Genomic DNA, 21,206 nt, shown 5'->3' on the forward strand with positions numbered 1-21,206 from the left:
ACAACGGATTCGTTTCACGTCTCGAAGCTAACCTTTGTCTTGAGCGCTCACCTGTATTTAAACTGACCTGACTATTTGTTGTTATGTGTCGGGTGGGGAGAAACGCAACGCCTTTGCGAACAATAGTGTTCTTTTAAGCCGATAAGAATGGCCAATCTGAGACCTCGTTTTGAATTTGGAATTTTGGTTGCGCAACAGTGACGTAATGTTATTCTTTTCTGTCGGATCTTTGAACATGCCTAGAAAAAAGACACAAAAAAGTAGGAGACTCATTTTGAAGCATTAGATCATCATATCTTTAATTATAACACCACTATAACCCCGTTTTGCTGTTTAATAAGAATATCTAAAATATGTGAATTTGAGGAACAGCCATTATATTTTATACTATATGTTGTAAATTACAGAATCTCTTTTGTTGAAGAATGCTTTGAAAACAAAAACGACTGTCACGCAAAATCTGAATATATACCATGACATCAAACTTACATGTATTAGGAATAAAATGATAAACAGCAGACCTAGTACGTGTATATGAGGAACAGCCATGATATTGCATACTATAAGTTCTAAACTCCACCTTTGTTGAACAATGCTTTGAAAACAAAACGACTGTAACCCATGTTCTGAATTAAAATCTGAATATACCATGACACCAAACTTATTAAGAATAAACGAATAAACAGCAGACCTAGTATGTAAGGAACAACCATGATATCGCCATTCTAAGCTACGGAATTTCCCGTTTTAAAGAATGCTGTAAGGATGCTTTAAAGATAACATGGCACAAGACTTGATCAGTATAAACAACTAACTAGCATGTGTATCTGAGGAGTAACCATGATATCTCAATATACTTAGCTGGAGAATGTTATTCTAGTTTACTACTGTAGAAAACAAAAAAGACTATAACACATGCCCTAGATTATACTCGATTGATAACATGACACACAATCTAATCAAATAAACGACAAAAATATAAGAAAGAGGTAATAACGTAAGTATGCACACATGAAGGATATGTTGACTATTCATGAAAATGAAAGTAGATTAGGGAGATATTTGTATTCCAATATCTTCTGAATTATGAATTAAGTGACCTTTTTGACTTGTTTTAGTTGGTAACTCTTTGCATTGTATTTGGTACTTTGCCACTGTATAGTTGTATTGCACGAGGCGTGCTAAATTTCTCCCAAAAGTTAGGACATGATTTTTGCGCAAATCGTTTCAGTCTGGGTGAAGAATTTGGTCCTAACGTGTTAATATAATCCCATCCTGCTTCATTTCTTAATTTTCGGCCTCGCGAAAAGCATTTCCCATACCACACACACACACACTGTCACATACACACACACACACACACACACACACACACACACACACACACACACACACACACACAAGATCACGCAAATTTTAGTCCCAGTATCAATCCAACATCAACATCCCACGCCATTTCTGTTCCTTTGGAAATGTTGGGTCATGTTAGGTCTCCAAAAACTATCATTGGCCTATTTGTGACAGGAATATTACAGAAGGGCAGAAGTTTATGGATGAGAACTGGAGAGTGTTATGCAACCCGTCCATTTCTGCATCGTGCTGGGCGAGACCTAGCTTTTCAACCACAAATGTACAAGTACATGTTAGATGAATGAGTGTTGCATCAAAGTCATTGACTGAATTAATATATTGAACTAATATATTGTGTTCGAAGAATGCCTTTTCACCACAAAACAGGTTTCCATAGAGAGTGGTTAATATCTCAACACAGGGAGGCAAAATTCATATCCCCGTTTTCTCTGTTCTAGATTTGATATGTTGTTTGACGTCTGCACATAACTTTGAATCTGAAATTCACTTTGTGCAGACGACGCAAGTGAGCTCCCTCCCGTCCACGTAGTTAGGACCTGGCAGGGCCCCACAGGCGGCTTGCACAGGGTGAAACAGTGCTCCGTTCTGGTTGGCGTGTCCGCCTGGCAATGCCTCGGGGTTTTCATCAACGCAAACAAACTCTTTCGCATTGTGACCTTGATATTCAGCCATGAGGTAGCCATGGTACTCCCGGGTCCAGCCGCTATAACAGGTGTTACGGGCGGGGATCATTAACTTACTGCCGCGGGTTGAGACGTAGCAGACCGCACACGGGACGTCTTGGTCGTGAAGGGATCTGGAACCGAACGGAGCGTTTGTGTCCAAGCCGTACTCAGCGCCGTACATGTAAGCCGACCCCGATTGGCGTCCATCTATGTATGTTCCCCATTGTGGGTCGGTCGGCAGACACTGGTAGTTGGTCCCGCCGCCTGAGTGGGAGTAGTGCTCGCCTCCTGCATAGCCTGATGTGAAAGCAGAACAACTTAATAGTCGGCTAAAATAACAGTCAGAACCTTCCCCGCAGGGGCAAAGGGGTGGAATTACAATGACAAAGCACGAGAATGATGATATGAACAACTCTTACTTTGGCCAGTGCCCTGAATGAAGTTACTCAACTTGTGTTTTTGTGCTCAAGTTGCAATTTGTAAGGCAACCATTCTGATTTGGTAATGAACAATGCACTCGACTGTCAAACAAGATTGACGAAGTGAAAGTACCAACAGCAATGGGCTATCCTATCATGTGCTCTTTAACTATAGGATGTTACGTACCATTGTAGACTTTTGTTGCTCCAGAAGGACAAGTCGTCCTGCCCCAGCGGACATAGACAGCACCTCCTGTAATAAACAAACACAATGGACATTGGCTAACTGGTTTACAGTGACCTTTAGCCTTGCAGACCAAGAAGCCTTGCACTGACATATGACATACATGTGCATTCAGTGACAACCTCCAAAGCCAGGTAGATGTTTGATCGATTTTTGGCATAGTATTATCGACGTCTGAAATATCAAAAAAAAGTATTCTTCCATCTGTGGTCAAGCCATCTATACACCATGTCTTAAGACGAGATGCTTCTCAAGACGCTTACGATATAAACTTGTTTATTTGGATGCTAAAGGCTTGGAGAACATCTTTATAACAGGCATACGAAATACGAGCATCATTTAATCAGGCAACATCTAAACCGCTGTGTCTTTACCTGGTCCTTTAAGACCGGTGGAGCCTATGTCTCCTTTCTGGCCTTTGGTGCCTTGTAGACCGGTGGTGCCCTGTATACCTTGCACACCGATGTCACCCATGTCTCCTTTCGAGCCCACAGGACCTTGTGCACCGACGGATCCCTTGTCTCCCTTCGGGCCCCGAGGACCTTGCACACCGACGTCGCCCTTGTCTCCTTTTAGACCCTCAGTACCCTGTGGACCGATGGATCCCATGTCTCCTTTTAAACCTTGTGCACCGACGGATCCCTTGTCTCCCTTCGGGCCCCGAGGACCTTGCACACCGATGTCACCCTTGTCTCCTTTTAGACCCTCAGTACCCTGTGGACCGATGGATCCCATGTCTCCTTTTGAACCTTGTGCACCGACGTCACCCTTGTCTCCCCTCGAACCCACAGGACCTTGTGCACCGACGTCACCCTTGTCTCCTTTCGAACCCACAGGACCTTGTGCACCGACGGATCCCATGTCTCCTTTTGAACCCACAGGACCTTGTGCACCGTCGGATCCCATGTCTCCCTTCGAACCCACAGGACCTTGTGCACCGACGGATCCCATGTCTCCCTTCGAACCCACAGGACCTTGTGCACCGACGGATCCCATGTCTCCTTTTGAACCCACAGGACCTTGTGCACCGACGGATCCCATGTCTCCCTTCGAACCCACAGGACCTTGTGCACCGTCGGATCCCATGTCTCCCTTCGAACCCACAGGACCTTGTGCACCGACGGATCCCATGTCTCCCTTCGAACCCACAGGACCTTGTGCACCGACGGATCCCATGTCTCCCTTCGGGCCTTCAGGACCTTGTGCACCGACGTCACCCTTGTTTCCCTTCGAACCCACAGGACCTTGTGCACCGACGGATCCCATGTCTCCCTTCGAACCCACAGGACCTTGTGCACCGACGGATCCCTTGTCTCCCTTCGAACCCACAGGACCTTGTGCACCGTCGGATCCCATGTCTCCCTTCGAACCCACAGGACCTTGTGCACCGACGGATCCCATGTCTCCCTTCGAACCCACAGGACCTTGTGCACCGTCGGATCCCATGTCTCCCTTCGAACCCACAGGACCTTGTGCACCGACGGATCCCATGTCTCCCTTCGAACCCACAGGACCTTGTGCACCGACGGATCCCTTGTCTCCCTTCGGGCCTTCAGGACCTTGTGCACCGACGTCACCCTTGTTTCCCTTCGAACCCACAGGACCGTGTGCACCGACGGATCCCATGTCTCCTTTTTGGCCTTTCTGCCCTAAAGAGAACAAACAGATCTAGATCATATTTCTCTGTGAATGATTGGATGGGACAGAGAAACATTGTCATAGACATAGATAGTTTTGTTATCTTTTTCCTTGACATGCTCGGGTCTTGATTTTTTGGCGACATATAGCTTTTTATATAAAAAAATGCAGTGTAGGTTTGGTCCCTCCAGCAGTTTCTTCTTGAACCGATTAAGCTTGGCCATATCAGAACACGCGGGCGATCATAAAACGCACTGATTACGTACTGTTATTTTACGATAAAGTTGGCAGTCACAAAACGTCACGAGGAAAAACAATACGTAACCGTCTACCATCATGTATATGTGTTCTTTCATATATACCTGTCTTCCTGTAGTCAACACACGCGTCACACTCACAGTGGGCTGCCGTGTTGCCGCACCAGTTTGCCGGGGAGCAGCATGGGTGAATACCACCTGGGTTGCATTCAGCAGAACTACCATCTTCAGCAGGGTAGCCCTGTCCGCAACGAAGATCTTCACGCCACTTCTTAGGCACTATTAAGAAAAAAAGGCGTAAGTCATACAAGGCTTTGCTCTGCCATGGTCACTAGTCTTAGGTAAACCAAAAATAGAGTTGTCTGATTCTGTTTATTCATCTTCCTTTTGAGGCAGTAAAAGCACAAAATATACCATGGTTAACTTTATGTTAAAGGATCAGTCAAAGCAAACTTCCTTGAAATAGCGAGAAACGCAAATCGTGCGTCATCACCTTTGCCTGGCTCCCCCTTAGGTCCGCGTCGCCCTGTGTTTCCTTTTTGTCCGGCAGCACCCTACGAAAAACATAGATTTGTTAACTCATACGTGAAATGATAGACGCATACACGGCAGAATATCTAACTATTTCTCTCTGTTTGTTCTTATGTTTATTTATTGTAAGCGTGTTCTTATGTACTGTCGAGTTGTTGAGAAAAAGAACAAATCCACGTGTCCTACTTACGGGAATACCAGCAGCACCAGGTATCCCATCTCGCCCGTCTCGTCCGGACTGACAGGCGCCTGGATGGGAGGGATACAACATTAAAGGAAAGCTACACAAATGGAAAATCCTACTATTCTATGCTTAATATATTCCAAAGTCAAGTTCTTATTTCAAGTCGTTTCACATAAGTCCGTCATAGTTCTTGGATTTTCAACCGTTTGCAACTTATGCCGTGCTGACGCCTTCTCACTTGATGAATTGAATTGAATTATATGACGTCAGTGTTCTAGATTTTTCACCTCAGATGATTGCATTGTATGACGTCAGTGTTCAGTGTACCAAAATTATCAGGTGAGAAGGCATCAGCACGGCATAAGTTGCTAATGGTGGAAGATTCCAAAACTATGACGGACTTATGTGAAACAACTTGAAATAAGAACTTGACTTTGGAATATATCAAGCATAGCATAGTAGGATTTTTTGTGTAGCTTTCATTTAAACTGAAACGACAATCTTAAGCTTACTTGTACTGATACTCTTGGCAAAACCGATACACCTTACAAACAGGTCATACTAATCATTTTACTTCGGCCCAGCCAATACTTTTATCCTTAAGTACTATGCGTAAGCCTTTCAGCACTTTGCACTGGTTATAGTGATAGGCACGCAGCAGGTTGAAGACTATGGATAACATACAAGTGACATAGATCTGTAATACGGGGGTTAGTATACCTTCATACTTGTAGTATATGCAAACCTTCAATTGTATCAAACCTGATTAACCGGGATTGCAGACTCATATATACGGATTCAGTCACACTTATGATAAAGACTCTTGATAAGTGAACATCGCGTTAGAATATCTGATCCAACATAGCTTGTACATAACTGGTTTGATTTAACCTGTGGAAAGTTACCACTGAATTTATGCTATTCAGAATTTTTTTCTAAAACAACATATTATGATAATTCACACATTTCTAAGAGTGGCTCCTCTCTCAGCTACAACGTTGTGAATAACGTGTCATGTATCGTGACATACAGACTGCCCGTTTAATTCCAGATAGTACGCAATCAGTTACCCTTAATTTACATAGAACTGCCCAAAATTCAATGACGTCACGCCGACAAAATCAGTACCCACCTGAAGGTCCAATGGGAACTCTGACCCAATTCGGGATTGGCGCCTCTCTCTTGCGCCTGCGTAGTAGTCCTCCCACACTGTCGTTCTTACTCAGAAGCCCGCTGTCAACAACAGTGACGTCATCCGCCTGGGGGTTCAGCACAGAACCGGTCTAAAGGGACGACACAGAACACATCATTAGGCAATCTTAAAGTTTGTCAACCTGACTATTTATATTTTGATAAAAGCACTTTTGAGGAATGAAACATATCTATATTTGCCTGAACCTTACCGTAGCTTTGACTTTGTGTAACGACTGGTTGAATGTCAGAATAAGGTAGATTTGTCGATAAAACATCTGCAATATTCATTTAAGGCAAGAAATGAGGTGTATTTACATTATTTTAATTTAATGATTATTTAAAACTTACATCAGATGTTTTAGGGTCAGCCTCGTTCGGTGGGAAATTCCCGCCATGAATCTGTGATTCCAGCACTGCAACCCTCTCCCTCAGGGTCATGGTCTCCTGTTGGTCTCGCTCAGCCCTCGCCTGAAATTCTTTGAGATTCGCCACGTCTATCATCATGTTGCTGATCTCCTTACCATGTCGTGCATTGCTGTTTTCTATCTCCTGCTCCATGTTATTGATATGTTGGTGCATGTTGTGGAAGACGACGGCCAGCACCACGGCGGAGGCAAACACCACAGTCACCCCCATCACGCCTAGGACCGATCCGAGCTGGCCGGCCGAGCGATCACGGCGAGAGACTCTGCCTAACCCCGGCGAGCCGTAAGGTATGCGTAACTTCTCCGAACTCATTCTGCGGCAGAAACCCTTACTATCAAGAGTCAAGACTTACGGAAGGAGGGAGTTTTGTTGGTACAGACTCAAAATCCAAAGAAAGTATGGCAGTCTCCGCTAGAGAAATCTGTTTGATCATGGAAAGTAATTAAGGCTTCTCCACTTCAATTTTGTGGATCATATTTACATTCTCATTACTTTTCTCTAATCATTGCAAAGCCAAACAAATCACGACAATTTCAACCCACAGTTTTGGTAACGTTACCTTTTATTGTGCGTCATTTGATGAATCATAGTAGGTCCGGAGAATATCGTCAATTTAGATAATAATCTGAACGAGATCAAAATGTCATGTATTTGCCTTTTCACCCATTGTCACTAATAAATTAACAATGTGGCAAATAAATGTTTTCGGATGTTTCAGTCATGACATAGTGAGATATTGCTGAGCTTTATGAACCCAGATATAGATAACGATTGAGAAAATACTATATCTTGGTTACTATATCTGGGTTTGATATTCTTAGGCAATATCTAATTTTCCTAACCGTTTAGCACTGATATTTCTTAATCTCCCGATGACGTATTGCTTGTTTACAACTCATCTGTTCATTCGACGTCCGCTATCTTTATCTATAATAACTCTGAGCACGTGCCAATTTACGCTGTCGTGTTATCGTTACCAAGATGTTATACAATTATATAAGATAACTTGGCCCAATAAGTGTGCTGTCGTGACTGTCTACACAAACACCGAGACGTGTGACCTCACGCTTGACCTGTAATGACAACCTCAGTTTAAGCAGCTCATAATGAATTAGTTCTACGTCTTTGCGAAATGATAAATTCTAAATGTACTTTTTAAAGGTAAAAAAAAAAACTCAACACAGCTTGTCCCGAACAAACTCGGACAGCACGGCTCATGCTGAAGAAACGAACCAAGCACGTACGTACAGATTATGCCAAGTTAATTAACTCAGATAAATACACTCGATCTGTTTTTGTCAATGACCTGCAACATCCCGAGGCAAAACTGAATATAAATGAGGCAATCTGTGACTTTACCTTTGTGTTTAGAAATGTTGTTGTCATCTGTAGAAAAACAACAGACAAAGCATGCAGAAACGAAGGGCGATATAATTTTATTACTGTTGACTGTGACCCCTACACCCACGCCCACCGACACCACAAGTATGATGTAAGAAAATGGCAGCACATGTATGCGCATACCATAACGACCGTTGCAGTTGATCTGTGTTATTAATGATGTCCCCTCACTGATTTTGTGTTAAGGGTTACCCCAACACAGAAATCCGATTCTTTTGGGAGCAAACAAATGTGGTGCGCACTTCTTATCTATCAAATTAACCCTCGCGGCTGGAGTTCATTGTACCATGGTTGTAGTGCCACCTGTCGTCACCAGGGCGCGCTGCTGTACTGTGAAAAGCTATCGTCACGGATGTCTCAGTCTGGTAGAGCCGTACCCATACCTCGGGTTGTAGGGATTTCTATCAGTTATAAAACAATCCGCAAGGAAATCTGAAGCCCTCAGTGGTGACTCTAAGAATTACTGTAATGTTTTGCCGCCCGTTTCATCTTCCTTCTGAAAATATCCTAGAAGCCGGGCGTTAAACCGATGTGGTCTATATAGTATATAATGGTATGATTAGGGCGTAAAACTAGAACAGAGTTCATCAAATTTTAATCAAAAACGGTTTGAATGTACCAGTCATCATAGTACAACTTTTGTGTTCTGAAAATGGAAAAATAACGGGGGACGGCCACCGCTTCTTGGACAGCCCCAAACCAGCCTGATAATGATTTAGCTCTTTCGGCTTTGTGTACCTCTGACGAAATCCGCAAGATGGCATCAATTTGTGTGGGCGATATACTGGTAGTGCAGATGGTACATGTCAACACCGAAATACAAAGAGATTATACCTTAAAGTTTATAGCTGTAGATGTTCTCACAGAGGACATTCAACGAGCCTTGATCCCAACATGCGTAATAGTCCAGACAAACATCACAGTATCTTCAAAGGCAAGTCGTGTTTATCCAAATGGTATGGCTGTTAATGTCACTGGAGATTATCATAACTATAGAATATGACAGATCATGTTATTCGCAGGTGAGGTGGTATATTAGGGTGGTCAATGCAAGTCAAAATCTGATGTAGTAGTACAACAGAGTTGAAGTCGACCTGTGCATTTTAACAACAATATGTATATATATATATATATATATATATATATATATATATATATATATATATATCAATCGGCATGCTTGGATTTTCGCTGGCGGCGGTTGTGGTAACCACACGTGTTGTGGACAGGTCCGGATGTGTACCGCATCTCCCTGCCCTAGGCCATATCGCGTAGCCAAACAACCCCGTGAACACCCGACCGATAAACGACAACACTGCAAACGGAATCCTCGGCTTTGGTCACATATTGTAGTCACCGTCTTGTCGCGTGCTAACCAACACACGCATGGAAGGACACCGCAGTTATTGATATTTTACAGGTAAGTAACTTGTTCTTCAATTAGTACTTAGCTGGCTGTAGTCACGTCAGGTTTCAGACTTGTTCTGTGGGTATGGCAGGGGTAAGTTTCGTTGCTTAGCAACGACTTGACTGTTTTGCACAAGGCGAGAATGAAAGAGTCAAACAAAAGCGATAAGATCACTAAGTATAAAATCCTGGTTTAAAGGACTAGGAAGCGTTTTTGAACAATAAGTAATTACCCTTAAATTATGAGGAAAGGTTTGCGATGCCCCCTCCCACAAACAATTTCAGGTGTACTGAACATATAAACGTCATTGCTTTACTCACAAAGATTATAAGAGAATTTGGGGACAATTCCGACGATAGAACTTATGATATAATAGTAACTGTTACAATATAGGGGGTCTAAGCTTATTCATCACGCATAGCAGCTATGTCAATATGCGTGTCATAACATTATGTTGAACCTTCTGTTATTCACTATTTCAGAACCTACAGCATTGTATATACAGATATCGAAGACATTGTTGATAAACATAATCTATTGTATTCTGTGTGTAACCAAGTAGATCAGGCTTAACCTGGGAGATTTTGTAAATGAAAAGTGAGATGACTCGGCGTTTAATAGGAACCTTGTGGAGCATCTGTAGTGCACTCCTGGGTGTTTTGAATAAATTAAGGGGATTGCTAGAAGCCTTTTTAAACAGGGTGTGAAATACTTACTTTATTACCTACACGGCTTTCTCCATTTTACCTGAGTAAGAAAAGCAGGCAAGTATGGTGTACGTTTGTGGTACATTGTACTAAATTCTAGTGACTTAGAAAACTAGAAGGTGTGAGTTGGCATTTTACCATAAGTAATCGCGGAGAATTAGCTTTATCAGATTAGCAAAATTGCAGATTCAACATTTTTGCCAGGATTTTACTTCTTTTCGCAAATCTCTGGCTGTGGGATAATGTTGTGTGCCCTGGGCTATTTTGCAATAATGCAGGATTGTAGCGAGTGGCTTCTGGGAAAGCTGACAGTTTTGTCACGTCACGGAAACTCAATTCAGGTAATTTGTTTCGCCATAAGAAACATAAAATTGATCAACAAAGAAACAAGCAAACAAACAAAACATGCAAACATACAAACGAACAGGGAAAACAAGTAAACAAACACAGTCTATCCCGTAACATTTTTCTGCATATAAATACAATAATAATAATAACTTTATTGCACAACAATTGTACAAGGTACAAAGTATGGCATCCAATGGTACATAGATAATAATATGTTCATAATACATATGAACTTATGACCCTTACGCAGGGGATATGATATGAATACTGCCCTAATGTTGACATAATGAACTCAATTCCAATACGTGTGTGTGAGCATATATGTGTGTGTATTTGTATGTTTGTGTGTGTATGTATGTGTGTGTGTGTGTGTGTATGGAGGCTGATTCTGCACTTGGTTGGAGTAATTTGTGACCATTTGTATCGCTACATAACTACTTCAGACGACTATTTAACACGTTCTGACACAACGGATCCAAGCTTAGCAAAACTATGATCTACCAAGTCATTTGTTCGACATTTAAGATATTCAATCCTTTTGTTAAAATAGATGACAGGGGATTTACAGTTTTTTCTTCCCTTTCTACTTTGCTGCATCTAGACATATCAGGTTTTAAGTAAATCTTTCATGTTGATAGGAAACTCCGAAATGTCTGTGACGTCCTGTTAGTGAAGTCACGGCATTTGGTATCCCCGAGGCGAGACTCACGAGATGTGCGTGGTCCCGCGAGACTTCGTCTCCATGGTGATAGAAGATACTGATCAAATGCTATTAGAATCAGCATGGCCGGTAAACCCACTGTGGTGGGGTTTGCACGGAGGCATTGTCTGGACCTTACAATGGGTGAAGGATAGTTTCCGGAAACATATCCAGCCCCCATTCTCTGATTTCTGAGCTCCTCTTTCCATGCTTTCCTTCGGAATGCTAGCGGGATAAAATTAGATATGTCCTTTTCATCATGTAGTAGTACCAACAGGCATTCACATGTCCATCAGGATTTAAACAAAATTGTACCGACTTGGCATTTTAGCTAGTATATGACTGTTTTGCAAACCAGCTATCCCTCCATTCTTTTGGTTTATCCAACAATCTATACTCACCCTGCTTATCAGATTGTCGTCCTGTGCGCCTGTCAATCACTTGTAAGTCAAAGCTGTATGACCTGTTTGTAGGGAGATTATCGAATTAACCAGGCGATCGGAGAGTTAAGATTTATTCATTTTTCCAGTACAGGTGAAAGAATCAGTCGAAAAGATGTGAACATCCGGACAGGGCCTACTCATCGCATCCGGTGTATGTTATCGCTGTCTAGGGTATGTTTCATATTTAGCGTCATTCTATATATATATATCAGAGATATTGTAGCTTGATTAAAATCTAATGAAATAGGCCATGAAACGTGGCGAGAATATGGTCTTTACAAATACAAAGATCAGAAAGCCGTTCTATGATACGGCAAGAAAAATATTGTTACTGTCTGCAATCTGGCCCTGAACTGTGTGCGACATTATCGAGTATTCACTTCATATGACTTCATAGTCTTTGAAATATGCTATTAAAGAATGGTTGGACTAACTACAATAGATTCACTCTTAGCAACAAGCAAGTAACTAAAGCTTTATTTGGCCCTATTCTATCGATTGGTTGTCACTGAGCTTGAACATATGGCTAACGTCAACGTGGGCTAACAATGCAACTATGCTTATCCGCCAATTTATGCTGGGTACTTGTCATATATCTACCTGTCAAAACGACATATATCAAGCCAAGGACAATTTAAAGAAGAAGCTTTGCGAATGGTTTGTGTCGAAAGTGCCAACAGGTGAACAATACAACAAGCTATTTAAGAGTTTACATGCCGAGTGTAATAATGTCAAACAGCCATATGGATGTACGCTGTATCAGGCTAGTGGAAGCTACGTATATCTCAGATACTCTCAGTCAATATACTTTCTTATTACCTTGATATAGGTGGGCATGGCGAGGATGCGTCTTGGTACATGATGCCAGTAAGGGCGAGTGCTGTTGTTGTACTTAGGACGTCTCCCTTCTAAGGTATTTCAAAATTTAAGAATGACTTTGCAAATCGAAATGCGTCCATGGCTAATGATCGCCTTGTTTAAAACATTAGCAATTATCGGAATAAAGCGTTCCACCACTTTAGCTAATTGTGACAAAAATCAACCTGTTAGTACGTTTAGTCTGTAACATTATAAGTTATCAAAACGAACAATCAAGTCGATGTGCATGCCTGAAAAGAGGGTAAATGGGGGACAACTAGCCAACTGTAGTGGTGCTTCTTGTTGTGTGCTATGAGTATATTGATGTCACTACAACGTGATGTGTCACTGTTTGAGAATCCTACTGACTGAACACTGGTATATCACATATTATACAAGAATTCTGTGATGGTTAATGGTTATTTCATTACTGATATATCTGTCCTGGATTCCAATAACTTATTTCTAAGAAAGCTTTTACAAAAAGCTAAAAGCCTTCCACCTGCTAATCATTGAAATGCATATCAATCAAATCGCAATAATCCCCTCCTATGAGGCAGGTAGTTAGCCGATTGCAATAGTCAATTTTCTAGATTGGAAAACGATTGTCTGTTGCAGGCGTAATCATGATGGAACTGTCAGCGTTAATCCGCGAACTTTTGGCACTTATGAACAAATGGTAGGTAATTGTTTGAAGTGGGCGAACTGCTGACACTTATCACTAGTAACGGGCGGAGGCCTAAGTCCGACACATGTTCTACGTGTATGCGCATGCCTTGTGTCCTTATGTATTTCACTGTCTACCCATCAAACCTAAGCTTTGATCTCATGGCAGCCGTAAAACTGTGATTTTAGCTGCATGGACGTGGATTCTATATAATTATAGCTATTCGCGCTGCAGTTTGGGAGCACACGAAAGTTACAGCACATATTTGACTCGCGTTCTGGTGGAACGTTCCAGCAGAAAAGGGTCTCCTAAGTCCGATATAAAAACCTTCAAGTCATTTCTGGATATGTAAGAGTATTTTATGCACACAAAAATAAGACAGAAAATTCACAATATTGTTTCTCTGTCGCAAACATGTCCCATTTTTTTCATGGCGCGACCTGCTTCAGCGTGGCGAGTTCAAAATCAGAAATGAACTTCAAACACATGTTCCACATCACCTGCACGGCTTATAAAACGGTCTCTTTTTCTCCATGGTTCTGCTCAACAAAACTACAGCTTCTTTTATCCTCCCTGTCAACCAGCACGCACTTACACCTTGATGTCAACACAACAACATTTCACCATGACTTCACAGTTGAAAGACCGTGAAACGTCCCGGATGACCTTTGTACCATGTGCGACACCGCATGCAAACTCCCGAAATGCGCGGTGAACGTCCTTTGTTGTTCCATTGCAAGGCCAGGCATGTGCATTTCGAGCAGATTTTAAGGAAGACGCGTCCACTGTTGGCAGAAAAACAGTCATGTTTTTTTTTTCACAGTGAAATTCCCCACATCCTCAACTATCATACCATGACAATAGCGTAAGTTGCTATCTTCACGGACGCACCAACAACCGCTGCAGCCAGGGGTGTGATTTAGGGGTGACTATCATAGGCAGTGGAGATGTCTGTTGCATGAATAAATTGATAGCATATTTCTTTAGTTGAGATTGTAAAATCTCTACTTGTACATCAGTTACTAAGAAACGTTATTCATTTGGTAGTATGCCTCGTTACGATCGTGCTATACCCATATCGGCACAATTGGTATCGTCTCCGAGGCTTAGACTTTTACATTTTCATAAAAGGTATTCCAGATATAGGGTAATTACTTAGTTGATATCGGTTCAAATGTATATTTCATACCGTGAATAATCATTATCATAAATAGTTGTGAAAGGATGAAAGAGAAAAATGGCAAGTAAATGAATAAATGAAGGTAAATAATAAAAACAAAATACCCAGTAATGGTATAGTCCGGCTACTTTTCCCGCCACGCTCACCTCGCAAAGATCGTGACAGAAATTTCACCTACATTGCGACACATGCACACGACGCACGACTTCTGCTATAAACAGAGCGTCTGATACGATGGTAAGTATATTTTCTGCTCACTTTAGAAAAAGATAGAAATACGAATGACCTTCTTGTGCTACTTCTAGATAAAAAAAAGTTGCCTACGTCTTTTCGACTGTGCCATCACTCTAAGAATTAGCTAACCTTTAAACGTTACATATATGTCCTAACAAGGTCATGTACTTGGTATTGTCACTCAAAAGCTATTAATTTGGTTTACAGAATCTCACGTTGGCGACGTTTCATTACACGGCCAGTGCCGCTAAGGTGATGGAATGTGAAGACCCCCCCGCAATGAAATTCAAAATGTACCATCGTCCAGGGGCGCCCTTTGCTGGCATCATGGCGTACGCCATTATGGACGACACATGGGTCGAGGTGGGCTGGGTGCCCGAGAAGAAGAAGGAGGAGGTGTTGAAGATGTGTGGCGGGAGGCCTGAGCGGCTGATCGTGACCCTGAAGGAGGCCTACGTGAAGCGCGGCTATTCCGTCATTAAAGTAGAGGCCGTTTTGGCAGAGGACTAGTTTACTCAATTAATCGCGTTTACCTAAAATAAAAAATTAACCAATTTTGTTATCTGACAAGTCGATTGTGGTTGTCATGTTTTTATATTGTAGCTAACATTTTGGCGTGACGATACAACAAAAAACAACCCATACATGGGCGTCAAATTAACCCATGTTAACAAAATAATAGCTATGGCTTAACAGACATTTGGAATGATCAAACGTAATTTACGGATATAATAATATAATATAATGATGGATACACTCGCCCGTCAAGAAGAGGGGGCGTTGTGGCTTTTTACGTGAAAAACTCTGTAACAGCAAAACCATTACAGAACATGATAGTTCCCGAGGAGCTAGAGTGTTTATGGGTATCCATCTGACTAATATATCAGCTAATATCAATGCTTACTTGGCAACTAGGAATGAACTTGGTTGGGAAACACTGTCAGACAGAAGACACCTTCATAGATTATGTTTGTTCTATAAAATTGTAAATGGTCAAACCCGAAACTACCTGTCTCAACTAGCACCCACACCTATCCTCTCATCATGTTCATACGAATTGCGTAATAGGATGAACTTAAAACCTCTAAATTATTCAACAAATCGTTTTGCCAGGTCCTTTGTTCCGTACTCGACGCACCACTGGAACAACCTCGATTTGTCAACTCGCTCTTTAAACTTCGAATTCTAAATTGGAGAGCTGCTTGTTTCGTATTGTTGCAGCCATGTTGGGGCACGTCGCTGTCTGGACAGTGTCTGTAAACAAATTACAAGGGATATTCAGGTTATCTGTACACTCATAGAACACAACGAACACCATAACATATGAAAAAGACGACGAAATATTCAGTTGTACACCATTTTTTTCAGTCAAAACGTCATTTCTGCTAGCATGCTCCAACTCTTAAATCAGGTTGCGTCTAAATCACGTTGCCAAAGTGACGCTACCTACCACTGTAGGACTGGATGAGGCATCGGTCGGCTGCCGCTGGTTCTCCTTATCCCCTTCTTCATCATGTCGCTTCTTCTTAGATGCCTGCAGCTTTTCCTGTCTTTTTCGCTTTCTCGCTTCCATCTCTTCCAACTTCTTCTGCGCCTCAATTTTCCTCTCTTCCTTCTTTCGACTTTTTTCCATTTCTTTTTGACGTTTTTCTTCACGCTTCTGGGTGAGCTCAGCCTTTCGCTTCTCCTTGCGTTCTTCCTTCTCCTTCTTTTCCGCTTCTTTCTTTCTAATTTCATCCATTACTTCATTGTGTGTTAGAACTCTACCAATGAGCCGTTTGCGCGTATTGCGCGTAGAGGATTGTGGTGTTGAGATGGGCAGGAGCAGGTCCTGTAATGCTGGTGGAACAATGCGTTTAATCAGAGGGCTGTGAATTGGATGGCAAATAGTGCAGGGTGCATGGCAGACCTGACAGGACGCAGTAGAGCAGGAAGGCGTCTGTAGTGACGTAGAAGGGGAAGGCGCCTGTAGTGATGTGGAAGTGGAAGGCGTCTGTAGTGATGTGGAAGTGGAAGGCGTCTGTAGTGAGTCTAGGGACGTAGCAGCGGAAGACGGCACTTGTACAATCTCTTCTCCAGACTCTTTCGTTGACATCCTTACCCAGCGATCGTCGATGGCATCATCATTCAGAGGAAAGATTCCCGTTTTCTTGAACGAATTTTTGATAAGGGATGGAGATATTGTGGTATCATATACATTACTGAAAATCTTCGCAAAGTTCCTTTTCGTCACTTGGAAATGCGGATTGGCCGCTTGCATTACCTCAAGGGTTTGGGCCCATTTCGTCTTTAATGGTGAAAAAATGGCAACATCTAGCGGCTGCAAGAAATGGGTTGTGTGGGGTGGCAACCCAAGGATAATGATGTTGTTGCTGACAGCCGCCTCCAAGACCTTGAGTGTGAAGTGGCTGTAGTGCTGGTCAACAATTAGTACGACAGGACGATCCTTGTGTGCATGGTGAACAAACGACTGAGTGAACCACTTTTCAAATAGCACGTCGTCAACAAATCCCGACTCGGAATAGGCATAGATGGCATTTGCAGGTCCCCCCTCTGTGTAGGAGCCCCCGGGAAAACTCTTGTTGAATATGATCATTGGAGGGACTGTTTGACCTGCAGCGGACACACAGATGAGGGCGGACACGTGGTCCCGACTCCCTCCTCGTCGTGAAGGCGACCTTTTCGCCCAGCGTGGCACTATCACTTTCGATACTTTGGCGGATAGGTCAACCCCCGTTTCATCGGCATTGTAAATGACATGGGGATTTCTATCTTTAGCATTTGCTTCGGTCAAGACATCCTCCAAGAGCATGAAGTAATCAATCACAACCTTCTGGGTTGCGAACATGGCCCGCTCTTTATCTAGCTGGTCGGGTGACCGTAGGCTTAGGTCAGGATGTCGACGCCTGAATCCCCGCCACCATTTCTTTCCTGGCCCCGTCTCCTTGAACTTCGAACTTGAACCCCTTGCTTTTGCTTGTTTTATTTCGATTTGATGTGCTAACGCTTTAATCACTCTTACTGTCAGAGGGAATCCCCTGTCAGCCAAATATTTGGCGTATTCGCAAAGGGCTGTCTCTTCCTCCTCAGTAAGGACAGACGGCCTGCCCATGACTTCTCCAGAACGGCCGTTTAACCTATCGTTTAACGTCGATATTGGTATTCCATACGTCTTCGACAGTCCGTAGACAGTGACTTTATCCTGGCCAATTTTAGCGGCTGACAGGGCAGCCTCCATGTCGGTATATGAGTAACTGCGTTGTTTCTTTTTGGCCCCGGATGCCATCTAGTAACAATGAGATTAGAAATATTGATTGTAAACGACACAGCAGTGATTTATTTTTAGCCGCCCCACCCCCCCCCCCCCCCCCACACACACACACCTCAAATGTCAAACAGAGAACACTCAATTTGTTTAATATCGTGTGTAATATGCAATGAAAAACGATGTCACCAACTCCAATCATATTGTTACCTACTTATTAAACCAAAATTAGCGCTTGATTGTTTTAACCTTGTGGTGTTCGAATTCAATCCAGGCATTCGATTGTATATAAATTGATGCATAGCGTGTTTTGGAATCTTCACGTTCAACAATCGTATCTTTAGTTGTCAAAGTTCAACTTATATACACTAAAACGTCAAATAGATACCCCAGTAACATTTACTTACCGCGACTTCATGCGGAAGAGCGCTAAACTGCAATCTGAAGCATGTGTGGTGAGGGAAGTGAGGGACGTGTTGGGTTGCGTTCGATGATCACATGACTTCGAATCACGTGACTGGTAAAGATGGCGGAGGAGTGCCAGTGTACGCACGTTACGTGACATTAAGCCTAGATTATACCAAGTTCAAAGACACAGGCAGGACACAGGTGTGTTTTTTGACAAGTTTAATAAACGAGCTTCATACATGTGGTGGTATTCTTCCACATTCCGCATCTTAAACTAAATGATTTAACATTTTTGAAGGCCATGTTCTCGAGAAGTTCTCTCGTCAACCACCGAGAGTAGCGTCAAATTCATACAAATATTTCAATCGTTAGCTGTTTGAGCTATCAACCTCGACACACTTTTTGACCTTGTATTTTTTTTACACAGAGGCATAGTCCATAACTACCTATCATCATCATGTGCATGCACCCGTGCACAACATAGTAATAATAAGATTTAAAAACATATCGGACTTAGGGTACTACCGGACTTCGGCACCCGCCCGTTAACAAATGGCAGTTCGTGGTTTGTAGGGAATGAATGAAATTACGTGAGTATGAGACAGTGTATGAAAAGTAGTGGAATGTGGTGTTTTGAACATACTCTAAGTCAACTGTTTTTTTTAGCTTGATGATATCTTCTTTATTTTGAGAAGATACATGTCTGACACAATGCCGTTTGTTTGTTTCGTTGCTACATGTTTTACCGAATCGCACTAACCTGTGTTCTATCGGCATTAGGTGTAGCTATGTTGCCAAGGAAACCGGGGTCACGTGGCATGCAGAGGGACGAGTCGTTCGACTTCGACTCCCGGGCCGGCATCAAGAACCACATAGAAGACAGACTCCTCAAGACCAGGCTGGGTCATCTAAGACGAGAGCAGCAAATACGCTTCAATGTCTTGACTCATGAGACAAACAAAGTCCGTCAGCTACTGAGACGGATGCCTCCTCCACTCAGCTTGTCTAGGAGTGGCCTGCATCCGGGACCTCCGCGCCATGTTGATGATGAAGGTGTACCTCCCCACGGAGGTAAAGACAACAGTGATTTGCCACAAACCACGAGACCCAGTATGGCATGGACACAAACTAAATCTAGTGGTAATGGTACAGAAACATTATCACGATATCAAAGCACACCTATTGCCACTGAGAGGACGTTGCAGAAGAATAATGGCAGACATACCCATCATGCTTTGGGCGGAGGGATGATGGAGAACCAGCACTCGGATGCATCAGATAGGCGAAGGTGCAGTAGCATAAAAAACGGATGGCTTGTCCGAGTTCAGACACACCTAGACGACGCTACACATAGCAGAGAAAGCATTGACCTCTCACAGGGCAACCGTAGAAGGGCCAGAACGTGTGTTCCACTGATTAGGACGTCAGTGGAAGGCGAGAACAGTTTCAGACAACGGTCCAGAAGTAACACCATGCCGTTAGATAGAGCTGGACACCGCACCCCAGGATCTCTGACGATGTCTCGCTGTCTTACGAAGAACATGCAGCAGAACACAAGACGTTGTCGGTCATTCCAAGTTCTGAGGACTGTGCAGATGTCCCAGCAGTCGGCTGTGGACAGGACTTGGCCGGTACGGGAAGAGATTAGCACCAGATTGCTGAAGAGTAGAAAATGGTGGAATGTACAAGAGGTTATTAAGCAAAAAGTACAGACCTTTCTCACGAAAGATCTACCTCCGTCCGGAGTGCATTGGGCAGACATGTCTGATAGTTCGGACGATGACGGCGATGACGAATTGCAGTAGTCGGTATTGAAGGTGGCTTGCGTGTATGCAGCGACATCTAGCGAAATCCATAGAAATGTCAGTTGGCATGTCGATGTAATTTCTTTGACCGCTTTTAACACCGATGCTTCATCATCATCATCTGGTCGTGATGATACCACAGGTGCTCATGGCCCTTCTTCTCCATCCGTCCCTATCCTCCATATCGTACTGGGCAGGTCCTCCAAATCTAAATTCGCATGCTGACACAGTTGATGAATGCAGGTAGTGCATAGTTTACCAACACATGCATGTCCGTGTTGATGCTTGATGCACTGTAAAGTTACACAACCTGATTGTAATAAATTATAATTATAACCTTCAGCGAATATAAGCCAAATGTTCCCGACCTTATTGTTTGTCGCTTTTTGTCAGTCAGTCAGTCAGTCAGTCAGTCAGTCAGTCAGTCAGTCAGTCAGTCAGTCAGTCAGCAGCTTTCTCACACGATAAGATCTTGGTCAGTAACCACGCAATTATCTCTGTCAGTGTATTCTTTAAATTCAACATTAGCGCACACCTGTTTTCAGATAAATGATCTGGAACGTTAGTTTCTTGACAGAAATACTGTTGGACAGAAATAATTGTTTTTTTTCAAATTGTGCTTTTTGAGATAATGGAGTCACCGGGTCAGTAAAATGCCATTCTTCGCCCGCGGACAGAGTTGTTTACAGTTTGGCTGTATGAAATACATTCGATGTCAATCAGACCACCTTGTGTTCTCGAATAGAAAAGGTCAAACCATCGGTTTAGACATTCTGAATGGAGACAGGCATTGTCCAGCCAGAAAAAAAGTCAGTAATGAATGGTCAAAGTGAGATCGCTTTCCTTAAAAGCT

General features: G+C 42.8%; 3 protein-coding genes and 1 long non-coding RNA gene across 11 annotated transcripts; 2 read left to right on the forward strand and 2 right to left on the reverse strand.

Annotated features, from left to right (window-relative positions):
- Positions 1 to 272: 272 nt before the first annotated feature.
- On the reverse strand, positions 273 to 7,379 carry LOC136432494 (collagen alpha-1(I) chain-like). 2 transcript variants are annotated; one of them, XM_066423821.1, is made up of 9 exons: positions 6,852 to 7,379; positions 6,442 to 6,592; positions 5,316 to 5,374; positions 5,088 to 5,148; positions 4,700 to 4,873; positions 3,935 to 4,348; positions 3,074 to 3,889; positions 2,643 to 2,708; positions 273 to 2,333 (listed from the first exon to the last, which is right to left on the reverse strand). In XM_066423821.1, exons 1-9 carry the CDS (start codon positions 7,239 to 7,241, stop codon positions 1,855 to 1,857), a joined length of 2,610 nt encoding a protein of 869 aa, XP_066279918.1. In that variant the 5' UTR covers positions 7,242 to 7,379; the 3' UTR covers positions 273 to 1,854. The 2 variants fall into 2 exon arrangements, with proteins under 2 accessions (XP_066279918.1, XP_066279909.1); XM_066423812.1 differs by having other exon boundaries at positions 3,074 to 4,348; positions 6,852 to 7,378.
- A 2,208-nt stretch (positions 7,380 to 9,587) lies between these two features.
- On the forward strand, positions 9,588 to 20,720 carry LOC136432508 (uncharacterized). Of its 7 annotated transcripts, none has more exons than XM_066423870.1 (5): positions 9,588 to 9,750; positions 12,023 to 12,107; positions 12,766 to 12,849; positions 13,413 to 13,477; positions 19,329 to 20,720. In XM_066423870.1, exons 4-5 carry the CDS (start codon positions 13,471 to 13,473, stop codon positions 20,351 to 20,353), a joined length of 1,032 nt encoding a protein of 343 aa, XP_066279967.1. In that variant the 5' UTR covers positions 9,588 to 9,750; positions 12,023 to 12,107; positions 12,766 to 12,849; positions 13,413 to 13,470; the 3' UTR covers positions 20,354 to 20,720. The 7 variants fall into 7 exon arrangements, with proteins under 7 accessions (XP_066279967.1, XP_066279997.1, XP_066279958.1 ...); XM_066423861.1 differs by lacking the exon at positions 9,588 to 9,750 and adding an exon at positions 11,595 to 11,637 and having other exon boundaries at positions 12,028 to 12,107; XM_066423850.1 differs by lacking the exon at positions 9,588 to 9,750 and adding an exon at positions 11,599 to 11,637.
- Positions 14,763 to 15,445, forward strand: LOC136432567 (uncharacterized). The gene is made up of 2 exons (XR_010755543.1): positions 14,763 to 14,878; positions 15,083 to 15,445. It is a non-coding gene; the product is annotated as an uncharacterized lncRNA (long non-coding RNA).
- Positions 15,451 to 19,063, reverse strand: LOC136432505 (uncharacterized). The gene is made up of 3 exons (XM_066423834.1): positions 18,548 to 19,063; positions 16,326 to 18,161; positions 15,451 to 16,129 (listed from the first exon to the last, which is right to left on the reverse strand). The coding sequence occupies exons 2-3, from the start codon at positions 18,159 to 18,161 to the stop codon at positions 16,061 to 16,063; spliced, it is 1,905 nt and encodes a 634-aa protein (XP_066279931.1). The 5' UTR covers positions 18,548 to 19,063; the 3' UTR covers positions 15,451 to 16,060.
- Positions 20,721 to 21,206: the final 486 nt, after the last annotated feature.

Source organism: Branchiostoma lanceolatum, chromosome 1 (genome assembly GCF_035083965.1).
Source record: "Branchiostoma lanceolatum isolate klBraLanc5 chromosome 1, klBraLanc5.hap2, whole genome shotgun sequence".
NCBI classification, from domain to species: domain Eukaryota; kingdom Metazoa; phylum Chordata; class Leptocardii; order Amphioxiformes; family Branchiostomatidae; genus Branchiostoma; species Branchiostoma lanceolatum.